Below are 21,740 nucleotides of genomic sequence, written 5' to 3'. Positions count from 1 at the left end.
GGTCAGTCTAACAACATACAGAGAGACAGACAGGGTCAGTCTAACAACATACAGAGAGACAGACAGGGTCAGACCCAGACATACAGAAAGACAGACAGGGTCAGACCCAGACATACAGAGAGACAGACAGGGTCAGTCTAACAACGTACAGAGAGACAGACAGGGTCAGTCTAACAACATACAGAGAGACAGACAGGGTCAGACCCAGACATACAGAGAGACAGACAGGGTCAGTCTAACAACGTACAGAGAGACAGACAGGGTCAGTCTAACAACGTACAGAGAGACAGACAGGGTCAGACCCAGACATACAGAGAGACAGACAGGGTCAGTCTAACAACATACAGAGAGACAGACAGGGTCAGTCTAACAACATGCAGAGAGACAGACAGGGTCAGACCCAGACATACAGAGAGACAGACAGGGTCAGACCCAGACATACAGAGAGACAGACAGGGTCAGTCTAACAACGTACAGAGAGACAGACAGGGTCAGTCTAACAACATACAGAGAGACAGACAGGGTCAGACCCAGACATACAGAGAGACAGACAGGGTCAGTCTAACAACGTACAGAGAGACAGACAGGGTCAGTCTAACAACATACAGAGAGACAGACAGGGTCAGACCCAGACATACAGAGAGACAGACAGGGTCAGTCTAACAACATACAGAGAGACAGACAGGGTCAGACCCAGACATAAAGAGAGACAGACAGGGTCAGTCTAACAACATACAGAGAGACAGACAGGGTCAGTCCCAGACATACAGAGAGACAGACAGGGTCAGTCTAACAACATACAGAGAGACAGACAGGGTCAGACCCAGACATACAGAGAGACAGACAGGGTCAGTCTAACAACATACAGAGAGACAGACAGGGTCAGTCTAACAACATACAGAGAGACAGACAGGGTCAGTCTAACAACATACAGAGAGACAGACAGGGTCAGACCCAGACATACAGAGAGACAGACAGGGTCAGACCCAGACATACAGAGAGACAGACAGGGTCAGACCCAGACATACAGAGAGACAGACAGGGTCAGTCTAACAACATACAGAGAGACAGACAGGGTCAGACCCAGACATACAGAGAGACAGACAGGGTCAGTCTAACAACATACAGAGAGACAGACAGGGTCAGTCCCAGACATACAGAGAGACAGACAGGGTCAGTCTAACAACATACAGAGAGACAGACAGGGTCAGACCCAGACATACAGAGAGACAGACAGGGTCAGTCTAACAACATACAGAGAGACAGACAGGGTCAGTCTAACAACATACAGAGAGACAGACAGGGTCAGTCTAACAACATACAGAGAGACAGACAGGGTCAGACCCAGACATACAGAGAGACAGACAGGGTCAGACCCAGACATACAGAGAGACAGACAGGGTCAGACCCAGACATACAGAGAGACAGACAGGGTCAGTCTAACAACATACAGAGAGACAGACAGGGTCAGTTAACTAGGATATCCCCTACCTACTAACAGAACCTATAACTAGGATATCCCCTACCTACTAACAGAACCTATAACTAGGATATCCCCTACCTACTAACAGAACCTATAACTAGGATATCCCCTACCTACTAACAGAACCTATAACTAGGATATCCCCTACCTACTAACATAACCTTTAACTAGGATATCCCCTACCTACTAACATAACCTTTAACTAGGATATCCCCTACCTACTAACATAACCTTTAACTAGGATATCCCCTACCTACTAACATAACCTATAACTAGGATATCCCCTACCTACTAACAGAACCTATAACTAGGATATCCCCTACCTACTAACAGAACCTATAACTAGGATATCCCCTACCTACTAACAGAACCTATAACTAGGATATCCCCTACCTACTAACAGAACCTTTAACTAGGATATCCCCTACCTACTAACAGAACCTATAACTAGGATATCCCCTACCTACTAACAGAACCTTTAACTAGGATATCCCCTACCTACTAACAGAACCTTTAACTAGGATATCCCCTACCTACTAACAGAACCTATAACTAGGATATCCCCTACCTACTAACAGAACCTTTAACTAGGATATCCCCTACCTACTAACAGAACCTTTAACTAGGATATCCCCTACCTACTAACAGAACCTTTAACTAGGATATCCCCTACCTACTAACAGAACCTTTAACTAGGATATCCCCTACCTACTAACAGAACCTATAACTAGGATATCCCCTACCTACTAACATAACCTTTAACTAGGATATCCCCTACCTACTAACAGAACCTATAACTAGGATATCCCCTACCTACTAACAGAACCTATAACTAGGATATCCCCTACCTACTAACAGAACCTTTAACTAGGATATCCCCTACCTACTAACAGAACCTATAACTAGGATATCCCCTACCTACTAACAGAACCTTTAACTAGGATATCCCCTACCTACTAACAGAACCTTTAACTAGGATATCCCCTACCTACTAACATAACCTATAACTAGGATATCCCCTACCTACTAACATAACCTATAACTAGGATATCCCCTACCTACTAACAGAACAGAATAACAAATAACCTGAAAACTCAGGACAGTGGTCTTTACAAACTGAACATGAGAGATATGCTACAGTAGCTAGCTGTTTAAACTGGCAACATGAGCATAGTTGAAATGCTACAGCAGCAAGCTGTTTAAACTGGCAACATGAGCATAGTTGCTATGCTACTGTTGCTAGGAAGACGTCATAATAGAAGCAGTAGTAGAACAGGAAGAAGAGTTGTAGAAGAATAGAATCTGGCTGTTTGGTACTCACCCTCCTCATGTTGGTCTCAGAGTTTACAGTGTTTTCGGGGTGCACCCACTTGGACCCGGGCATGTTGAGTCCTGGGGGGTAGGAGCGGGTCCCGTTGGGGTACTGCCAGATAATGGGGTACATTCCCAGCTGGTTGTATGAGGCTGAGGTGTGGCTGTGTGTCTGGGAAAGCAGGGATCCAGGGGGCTGGGGGTGTTGGGCTAGACCCAGGTGCCCCAGCCCTGAGGAGTCTAGACGGGGATGACCCCCCAGCAGGGGGCCTGGAGGCAGGCCAGAGAGCACCCCGGAGAGGAGGTGGTGGGAGTGGGAGGAGGGCAGGAGGTGAGAGGTGAGGTGGTGGGGGTGGAGCTGGGGGTGCAGATAGGACACGTGGTTGGACTCCTGGTCGGGACGGACCAGCGCAGGGTCCCGGTACACGGTGAAAAGCTCCTTCTTATCAATGATTAGCGGGCTCTTAGTGCAAGAACCTGGCGACGCTGTCCCTCGGGCCAGGACGGGCTTAAAGCTGGAGCGAGGGGGGTTGTCCGGGTAACGGACTTTATGCTTGGACACCTCCGGGGAGGTGAGGGGTTTGGGTTTAGACCCAGTCTCCAGAACACTGTGTGTTTTAGACTTGATGATGTCAGAGGAGCAGAGGGGCTTAGGCTTCAGGGCCTCTGGGGAGGGGAGGGGCTTGGGGACATCAGGGGAGGGGCTTAGCTTGTGCCACTTCCTGGCCTCGTCAGCCAATGAGGCGTTCTTAATGCAGGGCACCATGGAGGAATATAGCTGCTGCTGAACCTTCTCTCTCTCTGCTACAGCAGCAGACTCACTGACTGATGTTATAGGTCTGATCACCACTGAATGGACAAACTCCATCTTACTGCCCAGGCTACCTGCTATGTGCTGCTGCTCTATCTCTGGCTTCCTACACTCGGACACCGAGGGAGGCTGGTTCCGTAGGTTACAGTCTGACACCGAGGGAGGCTGGTTCCGTAGGTTACACTCTGACACCGAGGGAGGCTGGTTCCGTAGGTTACACTCTGACACCGAGGGAGGCTGGTTCCGTAGGTTACACTCTGACACCGAGGGAGGCTGGTTCCGTAGGTTACACTCTGACACCGAGGGAGGCTGGTTCCGTAGGTTACACTCTGACACCGAGGGAGGCTGGTTCCGTAGGTTACACTCTGACACCGAGGGAGGCTGGTTCCGTAGGTTACACTCTGACACCGAGGGAGGCTGGTTCCGTAGGTTACACTCTGACACCGAGGGAGGCTGGTTCCGTAGGTTACACTCTGACACCGAGGGAGGCTGGTTCCGTAGGTTACACTCTGACACTGAGGGAGGCTGGTTCCGTAGGTTACACTCTGACACCGAGGGAGGCTGGTTCCGTTGGTTACACTCTGACACTGAGGGAGGCTGGTTCCGTAGGTTACACTCGGAGGGGCTCTTACGAAGGGGAGAGGAAGGGGACACAGGGGGGTTTAGCACCAAATGTCTGCTGGGCTCAGAGATGTAGGAGGGCTCAGATGGATTCTGGGAGGCCAGCAGGGCCGAGACGGCCTCAGAGTTCTCCTGGGAGGCCATGTGTGCGTTAGCGTCCTCTGCTGTGATGTCGATGACATACTGAGAGGGGGTCTGGGTCCTGGTGGCCATCCCAACGCTGGTGTACTGGTCCTTGGACTGGGGATGGGTCTGGGAGGGGGCTTTCATAGTGCTGTTGGTCTCTATGATGCCCTCCCCTTGGCCCTCAGAGGGGGCAGAGCCCAGGGAGGAGGAGGCCAGGGGAGGGGGCTGCTGCTGTTGCAGGGGAGACCGCTCCCCCTGTCGCTGGGATGACCTCTGCTCCCTGTCGGCTGACGACGGCTGAGACTCCGCCTTCTGAAGCTCCTCACCCCAGGGGGAGAGACAGCCTATCAGAGCAGACTCCTTCCCAGTCTTAGAACCCTGGGTCTTGTGCCGCTCCTGGCCGGCCTTTCCTTTTAGCTCCTCCTCAGAGGAGGAGTCTGCCGTCCTGGTTCTCTTGGTAGACATCTCAGAGTCACTGCCCTCAGAGGAGTCTGACCTCACTGTCGTCTCGGTTTTCAGTCTTTTCAAACCGGATTTCTTCTCCTCTTCCTCCTCCGCTTTCCTCCGCTTGTTCACAGCCATCTGCTTGCTGCTCATACTTTTAGACAAGTCTGGAGAGATGAATCATAGAAGGGTAATATATTAGAGAAGTCTGGAGAGATGAATCATAGAAGGGTAATATATTAGAGAAGTCTGGAGAGATGAATCATAGGAGGGTAATATATTGTGAATGGCTGGCATCGGGTCGGGTGAGGTTGTGTTTTCTCTAGCAGGAGGTAAGCTTGGCTTCTTATATGGTCTTGAGTAAAGCTTAAACCATGTATTTAGATTGTAGGTAGGTATTGTAGTTAGGTATTGTAGGTAGTTTATTTAGGTAGTTATTGTAGGTAATTATTATAGGTAAGTATTGTATTCGAGTGAGCCCGGTGAAGCACGAGGCTAGCTAACCCACTACCTGGACCAATAAAGCTAGCTAGCTAGCGGGTAGCTACTGGTAACTTTTAGCAACTGTGGATAGTTGTTTCCAATGTTATTTCACGCTTAAGAGTACCTGTAATTAAGCCAGCTAGCTACCTACCATTCAGCTGTTTTTCTAACCTCATTATCTGAAGCATTAACGTTAGGTAGTTAGTAGCTACTGTACTTAATTACAGCTACTCATTGCAGAAGACCAATGTATTCTTGTCTGCCACCCAGACACCTGGCGTCGGGTAAGTTTGGCTTTATACATAGCTTGGGCTTTGTCGAGTAAGGCTTAAACTATGTATTTAGATTGTAGTTAGGTATTGTAGGTAGGCATCGTGGGTTGTTGTGGATAGTTATTGTATGTAATTATTGTAGGTTAGTATTGTATTCGGCGGTGCCGGGTGTAGCACGAAGCTAGCTAGCTAGCTAACTCACCTCCTGGACTAGCTGGCGAGTAGCTATTAGCAACGGTAGCAACTAAATACAATATCCTTTTAGCCAGCTACATTTGTTCGCAGCGACGCCGTTTTTCAAACAAAGTCATCACCGCAGCCATTGCTAGCTAGCCAACGCTACCAGCTAGCTGTACTGTAGCAGCGAAATACAATATATTTGTGCTAGCTAGCCAACGTTTAATTATTGCTGCGTTATGAAAGGAACTAGACACGGACACGAATTATCTGTTTAGTGTGTTAACACACTATTGGTAGTTTGTTGTAACCAAGTATTGGTGCTAAACTGTGTGTTATTGGATGCTAGCATGCTAGTTAGCTGTGGCGTCATAGTTAGCTAGCTGAATAAAGTAAGTTGAGTCTATTCCTTGAAACATTGAACCGCTGTAGTTTACAACAATACTCATTTCTAAGGTGGAAGTTGGGAGAGTTTTATTCGGGTGGTTCAGTGAAACAATTATAGTTTCTGAGGTGGAAGTTGGGAGAGTTATATTTGGGAGTTTTGGTGAGGGAGGCCCTGCTCTATCCTTTCCCAGATGTTTAGTTCATTTCATTCCGATCTCCTCTGCATTATTGTAGCCATCTGCTACAGCCTGTCAACTATGCCTCTGCCTATCCCTGTTCTCTCCTCTCCGCACAGGCTACACAAACGCCTCACACCGCGTGGCTGCTGCCTCTCTAACCTGGTGGTCCCTGCACGCACCACACACCTGGAGTTCCAGGTCTCAGGCAGCCTCTGGAACTGCCGTTCTGCTGCCAACAAGGCTGACTTCATCCCAGCCTATTCTACCCTCCAGTCCCTCGACTTCCTGGCGCTGACGGAAACATGGATTACCACTGAAAACACTGCTACTCCTACTGTTCTCTCCTCGTCTGACCATGTGTTCTCGCATACCCCGAGAGCATCTGGTCAGAGGGGTGGTGGCACAGGAATCCTCATCTCTCCCAAGTGGACATTCTCAATTTTTCCCCTAACCCATCTGTCTATCTCCTCATTTGAATTCCATGCTGTCACAGTCACTAGCCCATTAAAGCTTAATATCCTTGTCATCTATCGCCCTCCAGGTTCCCTTGGAGAGTTCATCAATGAGCTTGACGCCTTGATAAGTTCCTTTCCTGAGGATGGCTCACCCCTCACAGTTTTGGGGGATTTCAACCTCCCTATGTCTACATTTGACTCATTTCTCTCTGCCTCCTTCTTTCCACTCCTCTCCTCTTTTGACCTCACCCTCTCACCGTCCCCCCCTACTCACAAGGCAGGCAATACGCTTGACCTCATCTTTACTAGATGCTGCTCTTCTACTAATCTCACTGCAACTCCCCTCCATGTCTCCGACCACTACTTTGTATCCTTTTCTCTCTCGCTCTCCTCCTACACTACTCACTCTGCCCCTACACAGATGGTAATGCGCCGCCGCAACCTTCGCTCTCTCTCTCCCACTACTCTCTCCTCTTCCATCCTATCATCTCTTCCCTCTGCTCAATCCTTCTCCCTCCAATCTCCTGATTCTGCCTCCTCAACCCTCCTCTCCTCCCTTTCTGCATCCTTTGACTCTCTGTGTCCCCTATCCTCCCGGCCGGCTCAGTCCTCCCCTCCAGCTCCGTGGCTTGATGACTCATTGCGAGCTCACAGAACAGAGCTCCGGGCAGCTGAGCGGAAATGGAAGAAAACTAGACTCCCTGCGGACCTGGCATCTTTTCACTCCCTCCTCTCTACATTTTCTTCATCTGTTTCTGCTGCTAAGGCCACTTTCTACCACTCTAAATTCCAAGCATCTGCCTCTAACCCTAGGAAGCTCTTTGCCACATTCTCCTCCCTGCTGAATCCTCCCCCACCCCTCCTCCTCCCTCTCTGTGGATGACTTCGTCAACCACTTTGAAAAGAAGGTTGACGACATCCGATCCTCGTTTGTTAAGTCTAATGACACTGCTGGTCCTGCTCACACTGCCCTACCCTATGCTTTGACTTCTTTCTCCCCTCTCTCTCCAGATAAAATCTTGCGACTTGTGACTGCAGGCCGCCCAACAACCTGCCCGCTTGACCCCATCCCCTCCTCTCTTCTCCAGACCATCTCCGGTGACCTTCTCCCCTACCTCACCTCGCTGATCAACTCATCCTTGACTGCTGGCTATGTCCCTTCCGTCTTCAAGAGAGCGAGAGTTGCACCCCTTCTCAAAAACCCAACACTCGATCCCACTGATGTCAACAACTACAGACCAGTATCCCTTCTTTCTTTTCTTTCCAAAACTATTGAGCGTGCCGTCTTTAGCCAACTCTATTGCTATCTCTCTCAGAATGACCTTCTTGATCCAAACCAGTCAGGTTTCAGGACTGGTCATTCAACTGAGACTGCTCTTCTCTGTGTCACGGAGGCTCTCCGCACTGCTAAAGCTAACTCTCTCTCCTCTGCTCTTGTCCTTCTAGACCTGTCTGCTGCCTTTGATACTGTGAACCATCAGATCCTCCTCTCCACCCTCTCCGAGCTGGGCATCTCCGGCGCGGCTCACTCCTGGATTGCGTCCTACCTGACCGGTCGCTCCTACCAAGTGGCGTGGCGAGAAGCTGTCTCCGCACCACGTGCTCTCACCACTGGTGTCCCCCAGGGCTCAGTTCTAGGCCCTCTCCTTTTCTCCCTATACACCAAGTCACTTGGCTCTGTCATATCCTCACATGGCCTCTCCTATCATTGCTACGCTGACGATACACAACTAATCTTCTCCTTTCCCCCTTCTGATAACCAGGTGGCGAATCGCATCTCTGGCAGACATATCAGTATGGATGACGGATCACCACCTCAAGCTGAACCTCGGCAAGACGGAGCTGCTCTTCCTCCCGGGGAAGGACTGCCCGTTCCATGATCTCGCCATCACGGTTGACAACTCCGTTGTGTCCTCCTCCCAGAGTGCGAAGAGCCTTGGCGTGACCCTGGACAACACCCTGTCGTTCTCCGCTAACATCAAGGCGGTGACCCGATCCTGCAGGTTCATGCTCTACAACATTCGGAGAGTACGACCCTGCCTTACACAGGAAGCGGCACAGGTCCTAATCCAGGCACTTGTCATCTCCCGTCTGGATTACTGCAACTCGCTGTTGGCTGGGCTCCCTGCCTGTGCCATTAAACCCCTACAACTCATCCAGAATGCCGCAGCCCGTCTGGTGTTCAACCTTCCCAAGTTCTCTCACGTCACCCCCCTCCTCCGCACACTCCACTGGCTTCCAGTTGAAGCTCGCATCCGTTACAAGACCATGGTGCTTGCCTATGGAGCTGTGAGGGGAACGGCACCTCCGTACCTTCAGGCTCTGATCAGTCCCTACACCCAAACGAGGGCATTTCGTTCATCCACCTCTGGCCTGCTGGCTCCCCTTCCTCTGCGGAAGCATAGTTCCCGCTCAGCCCAGTCAAAACTGTTCGCTGCTCTGGCACCCCAATGGTGGAACAAGCTCCCTCACGACGCCAGGACAGCGGAGTCACTCACCACCTTCCGGAGACATTTGAAACCCCACCTCTTTAAGGAATACCTGGGATAGGATAAAGTAATCCTTCTACCCCCCCCCCCCTCTTAAAAAAAAAAAAAAAAAAAACATTGTAAAGTGGTTATCCCACTGGCTATAGGGTGAATGCACCAATTTGTAAGTCGCTCTGGATAAGAGCGTCTGCTAAATGACGTAAATGTAAATGTAAAATGAATCATAGGAGGGTAATATATTAGAGAAGTCTGGAGAGATGAATCATAGGAGGGTAATATATTAGAGAAGTCTGGAGAGATGAATCATAGGAGGGTAATATATTAGAGAAGTCTGGAGAGATGAATCATAGGAGGGTAATATATTAGAGAAGTCTGGAGAGATGAATCATAGAAGGATAATATATTAGAGAAGTCTGGAGAGATGAATCATAGGAGGGTAATATATTAGAGAAGTCTGGAGAGATGAATCATAGGAGGGTAATATATTAGAGAAGTCTGGAGAGATGAATCATAGGAGGGTAATATATTAGAGAAGTCTGGAGAGATGAATCATAGGAGGGTAATATATTAGAGAAGTCTGGAGAGGTGAATCATAGGAGGGTAATATATTAGAGAAGTCTGGAGAGATTAATCATAGGAGGATAATATATTAGAGAAGTCTGGAGAGATGAATCATAGGAGGGTAATATATTAGAGAAGTCTGGAGAGATGAATCATAGGAGGGTAATATATTAGAGAAATCTGGAGAGATGAATCATAGGAGGGTAATATATTAGAGAAGTCTGGAGAGATGAATCATAGGAGGGTAATATATTAGAGAAGTCTGGAGAGATGAATCATAGGAGGGTAATATATTAGAGAAGTCTGGAGAGATGAATCATAGGAGGGTAATATATTAGACAAGTCTAAATGACAAGCAGCAGAATGTACAGTACACAGCATCAGTCCTAGACTGTGTCCCAAATGGCACCCTATTCCTTACATAGTGCACTATGAGCCCTGGTCAAAAGCAGTGCACTATATAGTGAACAGGGTGACATTTGGGACGCAGCCCTAACGGGTCTTTAAGCAGTGTGTTAACGTGATGAATGGAGCTGTGTAGCTGATGTCTCTAACATGATGTCATCCTCCTCTTCCATTAAACCCTGATTGGATCCTAAGTGCTGCATTACACATATGATAGATGAGCCTAGTTACATTTATACACACTGTACATTTCTCTAAGACCATCCAGCACTTCCTGTATCTGTCCTTCTGGCACACAGACAATGTTCTTGGAGAACCTTGGCCAGAGTCTGCTACAGTACTGGACGTAAAGGACACAGATACCCTCATTTGGTTGCTAGCGTAGGGAGTAATGCTCCTAGAGTAGGGAGTAATGCTCCTAGAGTAGGGAGTAATGCTCCTAGAGTAGGGAGTAATGCTCCTAGAGTAGGGAGTAATGCTCCTAGAGTAGGGAGTAATGCTCCTAGAGTAGGGAGTAATGCTCCTAGAGTAGGGAGTAATGCTCCTAGAGTAAGGAGTAATGCTCCTAGAGTAGGGAGTAATGCTCCTAGACTGCTGTTATAACTCCTGCAGTTTATCAGCAACTCCAAGTCTTAAACAGCGTCCTGCTGTCTTCAGGTCAATAAACACATTGACAAAACATGCTAAGACTCCAGCCACCGAAGTCATAGACTGTTCTCTCTGCTACCACATGGCAAGTGTTATGGATGCACTAAGTGTGGAATCAACAGGACCCTGAACAGCTTCTACCCCCAAGCCTTAAGACTGCTGAACAGTTAGTTAAATAGTTAACCAATAGTTACCCAAACTATCTGCATTGACCCTTCATATACTAACCCTTTTGACTCATCACATACGCTGCTGCTACTGTTTATTATCTATCCTATTGCCTATTCACTTTATTCCTAGTTATATGTACAGTCGTGGTCAAAAGTTTTGAAAATGACACAAGTATTGGTCTTAACAAAGTTCGCTGCTTCAGTGTTATGAGATATTTTTGCCAGATGTTACTATGCTATACTGAAGTATAATTACAAGTATTCCATAAGTGTCAAAGGCTTTTATTGACAATTCCATTAAGTTTATGCAAAGAGTCAATATTTGCAGTGTTGACCCTTCTTTTTCCAAGACCTCTGCAATCCGCCTTGGCATGCTGTCAATTAACTTCTGGGACACATCCTGACTGATGGCAGCCCATTCTTGCATAATCAATGCTTAGAGTTTGTCAGAATTTGTGGGTTTTTGTTTGTCCACCCGCCTCTTGAGGATCGACCACAAGTTCTCAATGGGATTAAGGTCTGGGGAGTTTCCTGGCCATGGACCCAAAATGTCGATGTTTTGTTCCCCGAGCCACTTAGTTATCACTTTTGCCTTATGGCAAGGTGCTCCATCAAGCTGGAAAAGGCATTTGTCGTCACCAAACTGTTCTTGGATGGTTGGGAGAAGTTGCTCTCTGAGGATGTGTTGGTACCGTTCTTTATTCATGGCTGTGTTCTTAAGGTCCCACAGTTGACAGTGCATGTCAGAGCAAAAACCAAGCCATGGGGTCGAAGGAATTGTCCGAGACAGGATTGTGTCAAGGCACAGATCTGGGGAAGGGTACCAAAACATTTCTGCAGCATTGAAGGTCCCCAAGAACACAGTGGCCTTCATGATTCTTAAATTGAAGAAGTTTGGAACCACCAAGACACTTCCTAGAGCTGGCCGCCTGGCCAAACTGAGCAATCGGGGGAGAAGGGCCTTGGTCAGGGAGGTGACCAAGAACCTGATGGTCACTCTGACAGAGCTCCAGAGTTTCTCGGTGGAGATTGAAGAACCTTCCAGAAGGACAACCATCTCTGCAGCACTCCATCAATCAGGCCTTTATGGTAGAGTGGCCAGATGGAAGCCACTCCTCAGTAAAAGGCACATGACAGCCCGCTTGGAGTTTGCCAAAAGGCACCTAAAGACTCTGACCATGAGAAACAAGATTTTTTCTGGTCTGATGAAACCAAGATTGAACACTTTGGCCTGAATGCCAAGCGTCACGTCTGGAGGAAACCTGGCACCATCCCTACGGTGAAGCATGGTGGTGGCAGCATCATGCTGTGGGGATGTTTTTCAGCAGCATGGACTGGGACACTAGTCAGGATCGAAGGAAAGATGAACGGAGCAAAGTACAGAGAGATCCTTGATGAAAACCTGCTCCAGAGAGCTCAGGACCTCAGACTGGGGTGAAGGTTCACCTTCCAACAGGACAACGACCCTAAGCACAGAGCCAAGACAACGCAGGAGTGGCTTCGGGACAAGTCTCTGAATGTCCTTGAGTGGCCCAGCCAGAGCCTGGACTTGAACCCGATCGAACATCTCTGGAGAGACCTGAAAATAGCTGTGCAGCAACGCTCCCCATCCAACCTGACAGAGCTTGAGAGGATCTGCAGAGAAGAATGGGAGAAACTCCCCAAATACAGGTGTGCCAAGCTTGTAGCGTCATACTCAAGAAGACTTGAGGCTGTAATCACTGCCTAAGGTGCTTCAACAAAGTACTGAGTAAAGGGTCTGAATACTTATGTAAATGTTATATTTCAGTATATATATTTGTATACATTTGCAAAATGTCTAAAACCCAGTTTTTGCTTTGTCATAATGGGGTATTGTGTGTAGATTGATGAGGGGAAAAAACTATTTAATCAATTTCAGAATAAGGCAGTACTGTAACAAATTGTGTAAGAAGTAAAGGGGTCTGAATACTTTCTGAATGCAGTGTACTGCTGAAGCTTTTACAGCTCTACTCCTCTCAGGTCAATGGAACAGTTTAATGATACAGTACATGAATAAAACAGGTGAGATTCAAGTAGACTCTTTTTGCATTTTCACCATCTACTCCTCCTCACCTCTCCCTCTATCCTCCTCCTCACCTTTCCCTTTATCCTCCTCACCTCTCCCTTTATCCTCCTCCTCACCTCTCCCTCTATCCTCCTCCTCACCTCTCCCTTTATCCTCCTCCTCCTCACCTCTCCCTTTATCCTCCTCCTCCTCACCTCTCCCTTTATCCTCCTCACCTCTCCCTTTATCCTCCTCCTCCTCACCTCTCCCTTTATCCTCCTCACCTCTCCCTTTATCCTCCTCCTCCTCACCTCTCCCTTTATCCTCCTCACCTCTCCCTTTATCCTCCTCACCTCTCCCTTTATCCTCCTCCTCACCTCTCCCTTTATCCTCCTCCTCCTCACCTCTCCCTCTATCCTCCTCCTCCTCCTCCTCCTCCTCACCTTTCCCTTTATCCTCCTCCTCCTCACCTCTCCCTCTATCCTCCTCCTCACCTCTCCCTCTATCCTCCTCCTCACCTCTCCCTCTATCCTCCTCCTCACCTCTCCCTCTATCCTCCTCCTCACCTTTCCCTTTATCCTCCTCCTCCTCACCTCTCCCTTTATCCTCCTCCTCACCTCTCCCTCTATCCTCCTCCTCACCTCTCCCTCTATCCTCCTCCTCACCTTTCCCTTTATCCTCCTCCTCCTCACCTCTCCCGTTATCCTCCTACTCCTCACCTCTCCCTTTATCCTCCTCCTCCTCACCTCTCCCTTTATCCTCCTCCTCACCTCTCCCTTTATCCTCCTCCTCCTCACCTCTCCCTCTATCCTCCTCCTCCTCCTCCTCACCTTTCCCTTTATCCTCCTCCTCCTCACCTCTCCCTTTATCCTCCTCCTCACCTCTCCCTCTATCCTCCTCCTCACCTCTCCCTCTATCCTCCTCCTCACCTTTCCCTTTATCCTCCTCCTCCTCACCTCTCCCGTTATCCTCCTACTCCTCACCTCTCCCTTTATCCTCCTCCTCCTCACCTCTCCCTTTATCCTCCTCCTCACCTCTCCCTTTATCCTCCTCCTCCTCACCTCTCCCTCTATCCTCCTCCTCCTCCTCCTCCTCCTCCTCACATTTCCCTTTATCCTCCTCCTCCTCACCTCTCCCTCTATCCTCCTCCTCACCTCTCCCTCTATCCTCCTCCTCACCTTTCCCTTTATCCTCCTCCTCCTCACCTCTCCCTTTATCCTCCTCCTCCTCACCTCTCCCTTTATCCTCCTCCTTCTCACCTCTCCCTTTATCCTCCTCCTCCTCACCTCTCCCTTTATCCTCCTCCTCACCTCTCCCTTTATCCTCCTCCTCCTCTTCCTCACCTCCCATCATCATCATCAACCTCACCTCCACTCCTTGCTCTCTCGTTGCTGTCCAGTTTGTCTTCTTTGCCCTTGGTGTCATCATCAGGGACACTGCTGTCAGATCCCTTCCTCCTGGAGAAGCGAGGGCCACGTTGCTGCTGTGTCTGTCCCTGGCAAGGGGAGTGCTGCGCTGGGGCTTGCTGGCTCTGGGACCCGCCCTGACCTTGACCCTGCTGCTGCTGGGTGGTGACCCCTGACCCCTGCTTCACCGCCCCACCAGAGGAGTTCATGACTGGTCTGGGGCTGTTGGCTTGGGCGCGGGTGTAGTGACCCTGTAGAGGTTGACGACAGAGAACAGACACACCAAGGATGGTGTTGGTTAGTGACAGGAGGACATTGACAGAGGGGTTTCAGGATGTCACATTTGATTTTTTTTGATAATTCACCACCAAGAACGATCCACAATGGGAGAGAATGACAGAATGATCCACAATGGGAGAGAAGGACAGAATTATCCACAATGGGAAAGAATGACAGAATGATCCACAATGGGAGAGAAGGAAATAATGATCCACAACGGGACATAATGATCCACAACGGGACATAATGACAGAATTATCCACAATGGGAAAGAAGAACAGAATGATCCACAATGGGAAAGAAGGACAGAATGATCCACAATGGGAGAGAAGGACATAATGATCCACAACGGGACATAATGATCCACAACGGGACATAATGACAGAATGATCCACAATGGGACAGAATGACAGAATGATCCACAATGGGACAGAATGACCCACAATGGGAGAGAAGAACAGAATGATCCACAATGGGAAAGAAGGAAATAATGATCCACAATGGGAAAGAACAGAATGATCCACAATGGGAAAGAACAGAATGATCCACAATGGGAAAGAACAGAATGATCCACAATGGGAAAGAAGAGAATGATCCACAATGGGAAAGAAGGAAATAATGATCCACAATGGGAAAGAACAGAATGATCCACAATGGGAAAGAACAGAATGATCCACAATGGGAAAGAATGACAGAATGATCCACAATGGGACAGAATGACAGAATGATCCACAATGGGAAAGAAGGACAGCATGATCCACAATGGGAGAGAAGGACATAATGATCCACAACGGGACAGAATGACAGAATGATCAACAATGGGAAAGAAGGACAGAATGATCCACAATGGGAGAGAAGGACAGAATGATCCACAACGGGACAGAATGACAGAATGATCCACAATGGGAAAGAAGGACAGAATGATCCACAATGGGAGAGAAGGACATAATGATCCACAACGGGACAGAATGACAGAATGATCCACAATGGGAAAGAAGGACAGAATGATCCACAATGGGAGAGAAGGACATAATGATCCACAACGGGACATAATGACAGAATGATCCACAATGGGACAGAATGACAGAATGATCCACAATGGGACAGAAGGACAGAATGATCCACAATGGGAGAGAAGGACATAATGATCCACAACGGGACATAATGACAGAATGATCCACAATGGGACAGAATGACAGAATGATCCACAATGGGACAGAAGGACAGAATGATCCACAATGGGAAAGAAGGAAATAATGATCCACAATGGGAAAGAAGAACAGAATGATCCACAATGGGAGAGAAGGACAGAATGATCCACAATGGGAGAGAAAAACAGAATGATCCACAACGGGACAGAATGACAGAATGATCCACAATGGGAGAGAAGGACATAATGATCCACAACGGGACATAATGACAGAATGATCCACAATGGGACAGAATGACAGAATGATCCACAATGGGACAGAAGGACAGAATGATCCACAATGGGACAGAGCGACCCACAATGGGAGAGAAGAACAGAATGATCCACAATGGGAAAGAAGGAAATAATGATCCACAATGGGAAAGAAGAACAGAATGATCCACAATGGGAGAGAAGGACAGAATGATCCACAATGGGAGAGAAAAACAGAATGATCCACAACGGGACAGAATGACAGAATGATCCACAACGGGATAGAATGACAGAATGATCCACAATGGGACAGAAGGACAGAATGATCCACAATGGGAAAGAAGGACAGAATGATCCACAATGGGACAGAAGGACAGAATAGTGCTACAGCACTATTACTCTGCTGCCTGACTTAGCACAGGAACATTCTTTAAGACTTCTAATTTAGCTTGAAAAGAGGCTCCTGTGGCTGGCCAGATCTCATCCATCCATCATGATCACCTGTCCTGTGATCTAATATCTCAACTCTCCAGAGTCTAAGGTGGGATATGCAGTGGCTGGAGAAAGAGCACGAATATGGACTTTACATACTACTGAGCCACACCGAGCTCTACTGAGCTGGCCTGGTTACCCATACACCATACTACTGAGCCACACCGAGCTCTACTGAGCTGGCCTGGTTACCCATACACCATACTACTGAGCCACACCGAGCTCTACTGAGCTGGCCTGGTTACCCATACACCATAGTTGCTGGTACCCTGCTGAAATGGACCATTCCAGCACAGTTCAGATCAGTAAAACAGTGTGAAAAGGGCACTAGAACTACTGCAACATCAGGAGAAGGCCTCTTATCTTAGCTGAGTCTACAGTACTACTACAGAGGAGGAGGAGGAGGAGGAGGAGGAGGAGGAGGAGGAGGCCTCTTGTCTTAGCTGAGTCTACAGTACTACTACAGAGGAGGAGGAGGAGGAGGAGGAGGCCTCTTGTCTTAGCTGAGTCTACAGTACTACTACAGAGGAGGAGGAGGAGGAGGAGGCCTCTTGTCTTAGCTGATTCTGCAGTACTACTACAGAGGAGGAGGAGGAGGAGGAGGACGAGGAGGAGGAGGAGGACGAAGAGGAGGAGGAGGAGGACGAGGAGGAGGAGGATGCCTCGTCTCAGCTGAGTCTGCAGTACTACTACAGAGGAGGAGGAGGAGGAGGCCTCTTGTCTTAGCTGTGTCTACAGTACTACTACAGAGGAGGAGGAGGAGGAGGAGGCCTCTTGTCTTAGCTGTGTCTACAGTACTACTAAAGAGGAGGAGAGGAGACCTCTGGACTACTACTACTACTACTATAGAGGAGGAGAGGAGACCTCTGGACTGCTACTACTACTACTGCTACTACTACTACTAAAGAGGAGGAGAGGAGACCTCTGGACTACTACTACTACTACTATAGAGGAGGAGAGGAGGCCTCTGGACTGCTACTACTACTACTACTACTACTACTACTACTACTACTACTATAGAGGAGGAGAGGAGACCTCTGGACTACTACTACTACTACTACTACTACTACTACTACTACTACTATAGAGGAGGAGAGGAGACCTCTGGACTACTACTACTATAGAGGAGGAGAGGAGACCTCTGGACTACTACTACTACTACTACTACTACTACTATAGAGGAGGAGAGGAGGCCTCTGGACTACTACTACTACTACTACTACTACTACTATAGAGGAGGAGAGGAGGCCTCTGGACTACTACTACTACTACTACTACTATTATAGAGGAGGCCTCTGGACTACTACTACTACTACTACTACTACTACTACTACTACTACTACTACTACTACTACTACTACTACTACTACTACTACTACTACTACTACTACTACTACTACTACTACTACTACTATAGAGGAGGAGAGGAGACCTCTGGACTACTACTACTACTACTACTACTATAGAGGAGACCTCTGGACTACTACTACTACTACTACTACTACTACTATAGAGGAGGAGAGGAGACCTCTGGACTACTACTACTACTACTACTACTACTACTACTGCTGCTACTACTACTACTATAGAGGAGACCTCTGGACGACTACTACTACTACTACTACTACTACTACTATAGAGGAGACCTCTGGACTACTACTACTACTACTACTACTACTACTACTACTACTACTACTACTACTATAGAGGAGGAGAGGAGGCCTCTGGACTACTACTACTACTACTACTATTATAGAGGAGGAGAGGAGACCTCTGGACTACCACTACTACTACTACTACTACTACTACTATAGAGGAGACCTCTGGACTACTACTACTACTACTACTACTACTATTATAGAGGAGACCTCTGGACTACTACTACTACTACTACTACTACTACTACTACTACTATAGAGGAGGAGAGGAGACCTCTGGACTACTACTACTACTACTACTACTACTACTACTACTACTACTACTACTACTACTAATACTACTACTATAGAGGAGGAGAGGAGACCTCTGGACTACTACTACTACTACTACTACTACTACTACTACTACTATAGAGGAGGAGAGGAGACCTCTGGACTACTACTACTACTACTACTACTACTACTACTACTACTACTACTACTACTACTATAGAGGAGACCTCTGGACTACTACTACTACTACTACTACTACTACTATAGAGGAGACCTCTGGACTACTACTACTACTACTACTACTACTATAGAGGAGGAGAGGAGACATCTGGACTACTACTACTACTACTACTACTACTACTACTATAGAGGAGGAGAGGAGGCCTCTGGACTACTACTACTACTACTACTACTACTACTACTACTACTACTATTATAGAGGAGGAGAGGAGACCTCTGGACTACTACTACTACTACTACTACTACTACTATAATAGAGGAGGAGAGGAGACCTCTGGACTACTACTACTACTACTACTACTACTATAGAGGAGACCTCTGGACTACTCCTACTACTACTACTACTACTACTACTACTACTACTACTACTATAGAGGAGACCTCTGGACTACTACTACTACTACTACTACTACTACTACTACTACTACTACTACTATAGAGGAGGAGAGGAGACCTCTGGACTACTACTACTACTACTACTACTACTACTACTACTATAGAGGAGGAGAGGAGACCTCTGGACTACTACTACAACTACTACTACTACTACTGCTGCTACTACTACTACTATAGAGGAGAACCTCTGGACTACTACTACTACTACTACTACTACTACTACTACTATAGAGGAGGAGAGGAGACCTCTGGACTACTACTACTACTACTACTACTACTACTACTACTACTACTACTACTACTATAGAGGAGGAGAGGAGACCTCTGGACTACTACTACTACTACTACTACTATAGAGGAGACCTCTGGACTACTACTACTACTACTATAGAGGAGGAGAGGAGACCTCTGGACTACTACTACTACTACTACTACTACTACTACTACTGCTACTACTACTACTATAGAGGAGGAGAGGAGACCTCTGGACTACTACTACTACTACTACTACTACTACTACTACTACTACTGCTACTACTACTATAGAGGAGACTACTACTACTACATTTACATTTACATTTAAGTCATTTAGCAGACGCTCTTATCCAGAGCGACTTACATCAGCAATTAGGGTTAAGTGCCTTGCTTAAGGGCACATCGACAGATTTTCCACCTAGTCGGCTCGGGGATTAGAACCAGCGACCTTTCGGTTACTGGCACAACGCTCTTACCCACTAAGCTACCTGCCGCCACCAATGGACTAACAGGTACTACTACTACTACTACTGCTACTACTACTACTACTATAGAGGAGACCTCTGGACTACTACTACTACTACTGCTACTACTACTACTACTATAGAGGAGACCTCTGGACTACTACTACTACTACTACTACTACTACTACTACTACTACTACTACTACTACTACTACTATAGAGGAGACCTCTGGACTACTACTACTACTACTACTACTACTACTACTACTACTACTACTACTACTACTACTACTACTACTACTATAGAGGAGGAGAGGAGGCCTCTGGACTACTACTACTACTACTACTACTACTACTACTACTACTACTACTACTACTACTACTACTACTACTACTACTACTACTATAGAGGAGGAGAGGAGACCTCTGGACTACTACTACTACTACTACTACTACTACTACTACTACTACTATAGAGGAGGAGAGGAGACCTCTGGACTACTACTACTAATACTATAGAGGAGGAGAGGAGGCCTCTGGACTACTACTACTACTACTACTACTACTACTACTACTACTACTATAGAGGAGGAGAGGAGACCTCTGGACTACTACTACTACTACTACTACTATAGAGGAGACCTCTGGACTACTACTACTACTACTACTACTACTACTACTACTACTACTATAGAGGAGGAGAGGAGACCTCTGGACTACTACTACTACTACTACTACTACTACTATAGAGGAGACCTCTGGACTACTACTACTACTACTACTACTACTACTACTACTACTACTACTACTACTACTACTACTATAGAGGAGGAGAGGAGGCCTCTGGACTACTACTACTACTACTACTACTACTACTACTACTACTACTACTACTACTACTATAGAGGAGGAGAGGAGACCTCTGGACTACTACTACTACTACTACTACTACTACTACTACTACTACTATAGAGGAGGAGAGGAGACCTCTGGACTACTACTACTAATACTATAGAGGAGGAGAGGAGGCCTCTGGACTACTACTACTACTACTACTACTACTACTACAGAGGAGGAGAGGAGACCTCTGGACTACTACTACTACTACTACTACTACTACTACTACTACTACTACTACTACAGAGGAAGGCCCTCAAAATTGTCAAAGACTCCAGTCACCCTAGTCATAGACTGTTCTCTCTGCTACCGCACGGCAAGCGGTACCGGAGTGCCAAGTCTAGGTCCAAAAGACTTCTCAACAGCTTCTACCCCCAAGCCATAAGACTCCTGAACAGCTAATCATGGCTACCCGGACTATTTGCACTGCCCCCCCACCCCATCCTTTTTACGCTGCTGCTACTCTGTTAAGTATTTATGCATAGTCACTTTAACTCTACCCACATGTACATATTACCTCAACTACCTCAACTAGCCGGTGCCCCCGCACATTGACTATGCAACTATGCTCTCACGTCACCCCCCTCCTCCGCACACTCCACTGGCTTCCAATTGAAGCTCGCATCCGCTACAAGACCATGGTGCTTGCCTTTGGAGCAGTGAGGGGAACGGCACCCCTGTACCTTCAGGCTCTGATCAGTCCCTACACCCAAACGAGGACATTGCGTTCATCCACCTCTGGCCTGCTGGCTCCCCTTCCTCTGCGGAAGCACAGCTCCCCCTCAGCCCAGTCAAAACTGTTCGCTGCTCTGGCACCCCAATGGTGGAACAAGCTCCCTCACGACGCCAGGACAGCGGAGTCACTCACCACCTTCCGGAGACATTTGAAACCCCACCTCTTTAAGGAATACCTGGGATAGGCTAAAGTAT

The 21,740-nt window shown here is 47.6% G+C and overlaps 1 protein-coding gene across 1 annotated transcript in view; it reads right to left on the bottom strand.

Annotated features, from left to right (window-relative positions):
* LOC311120991 (putative JmjC domain-containing histone demethylation protein 2C) overlaps positions 1–21,740 on the bottom strand; it is a gene marked incomplete at both ends in the record, with an annotated part of 113,381 nt that overhangs the window by 36,465 nt on the left and 55,176 nt on the right. Inside the window, 2 exons of the mRNA XM_084195541.1 lie at positions 2,805–4,963; positions 14,417–14,705. Coding sequence (XP_084051667.1) covers positions 2,805–4,963; positions 14,417–14,705 — 2,448 coding nt within the window. The remainder of the gene's footprint in view (positions 1–2,804; positions 4,964–14,416; positions 14,706–21,740) is intronic.

The sequence above is a fragment of the Coregonus lavaretus genome, assembly GCF_964263955.1.
Source record: "Coregonus lavaretus genome assembly, contig: HAP1_SCAFFOLD_1327, whole genome shotgun sequence".
NCBI classification, from domain to species: domain Eukaryota; kingdom Metazoa; phylum Chordata; class Actinopteri; order Salmoniformes; family Salmonidae; genus Coregonus; species Coregonus lavaretus.
Note: the sequence above shows the minus strand (reverse complement) of the source record. Positions and strands in the feature narration are given on the sequence as shown.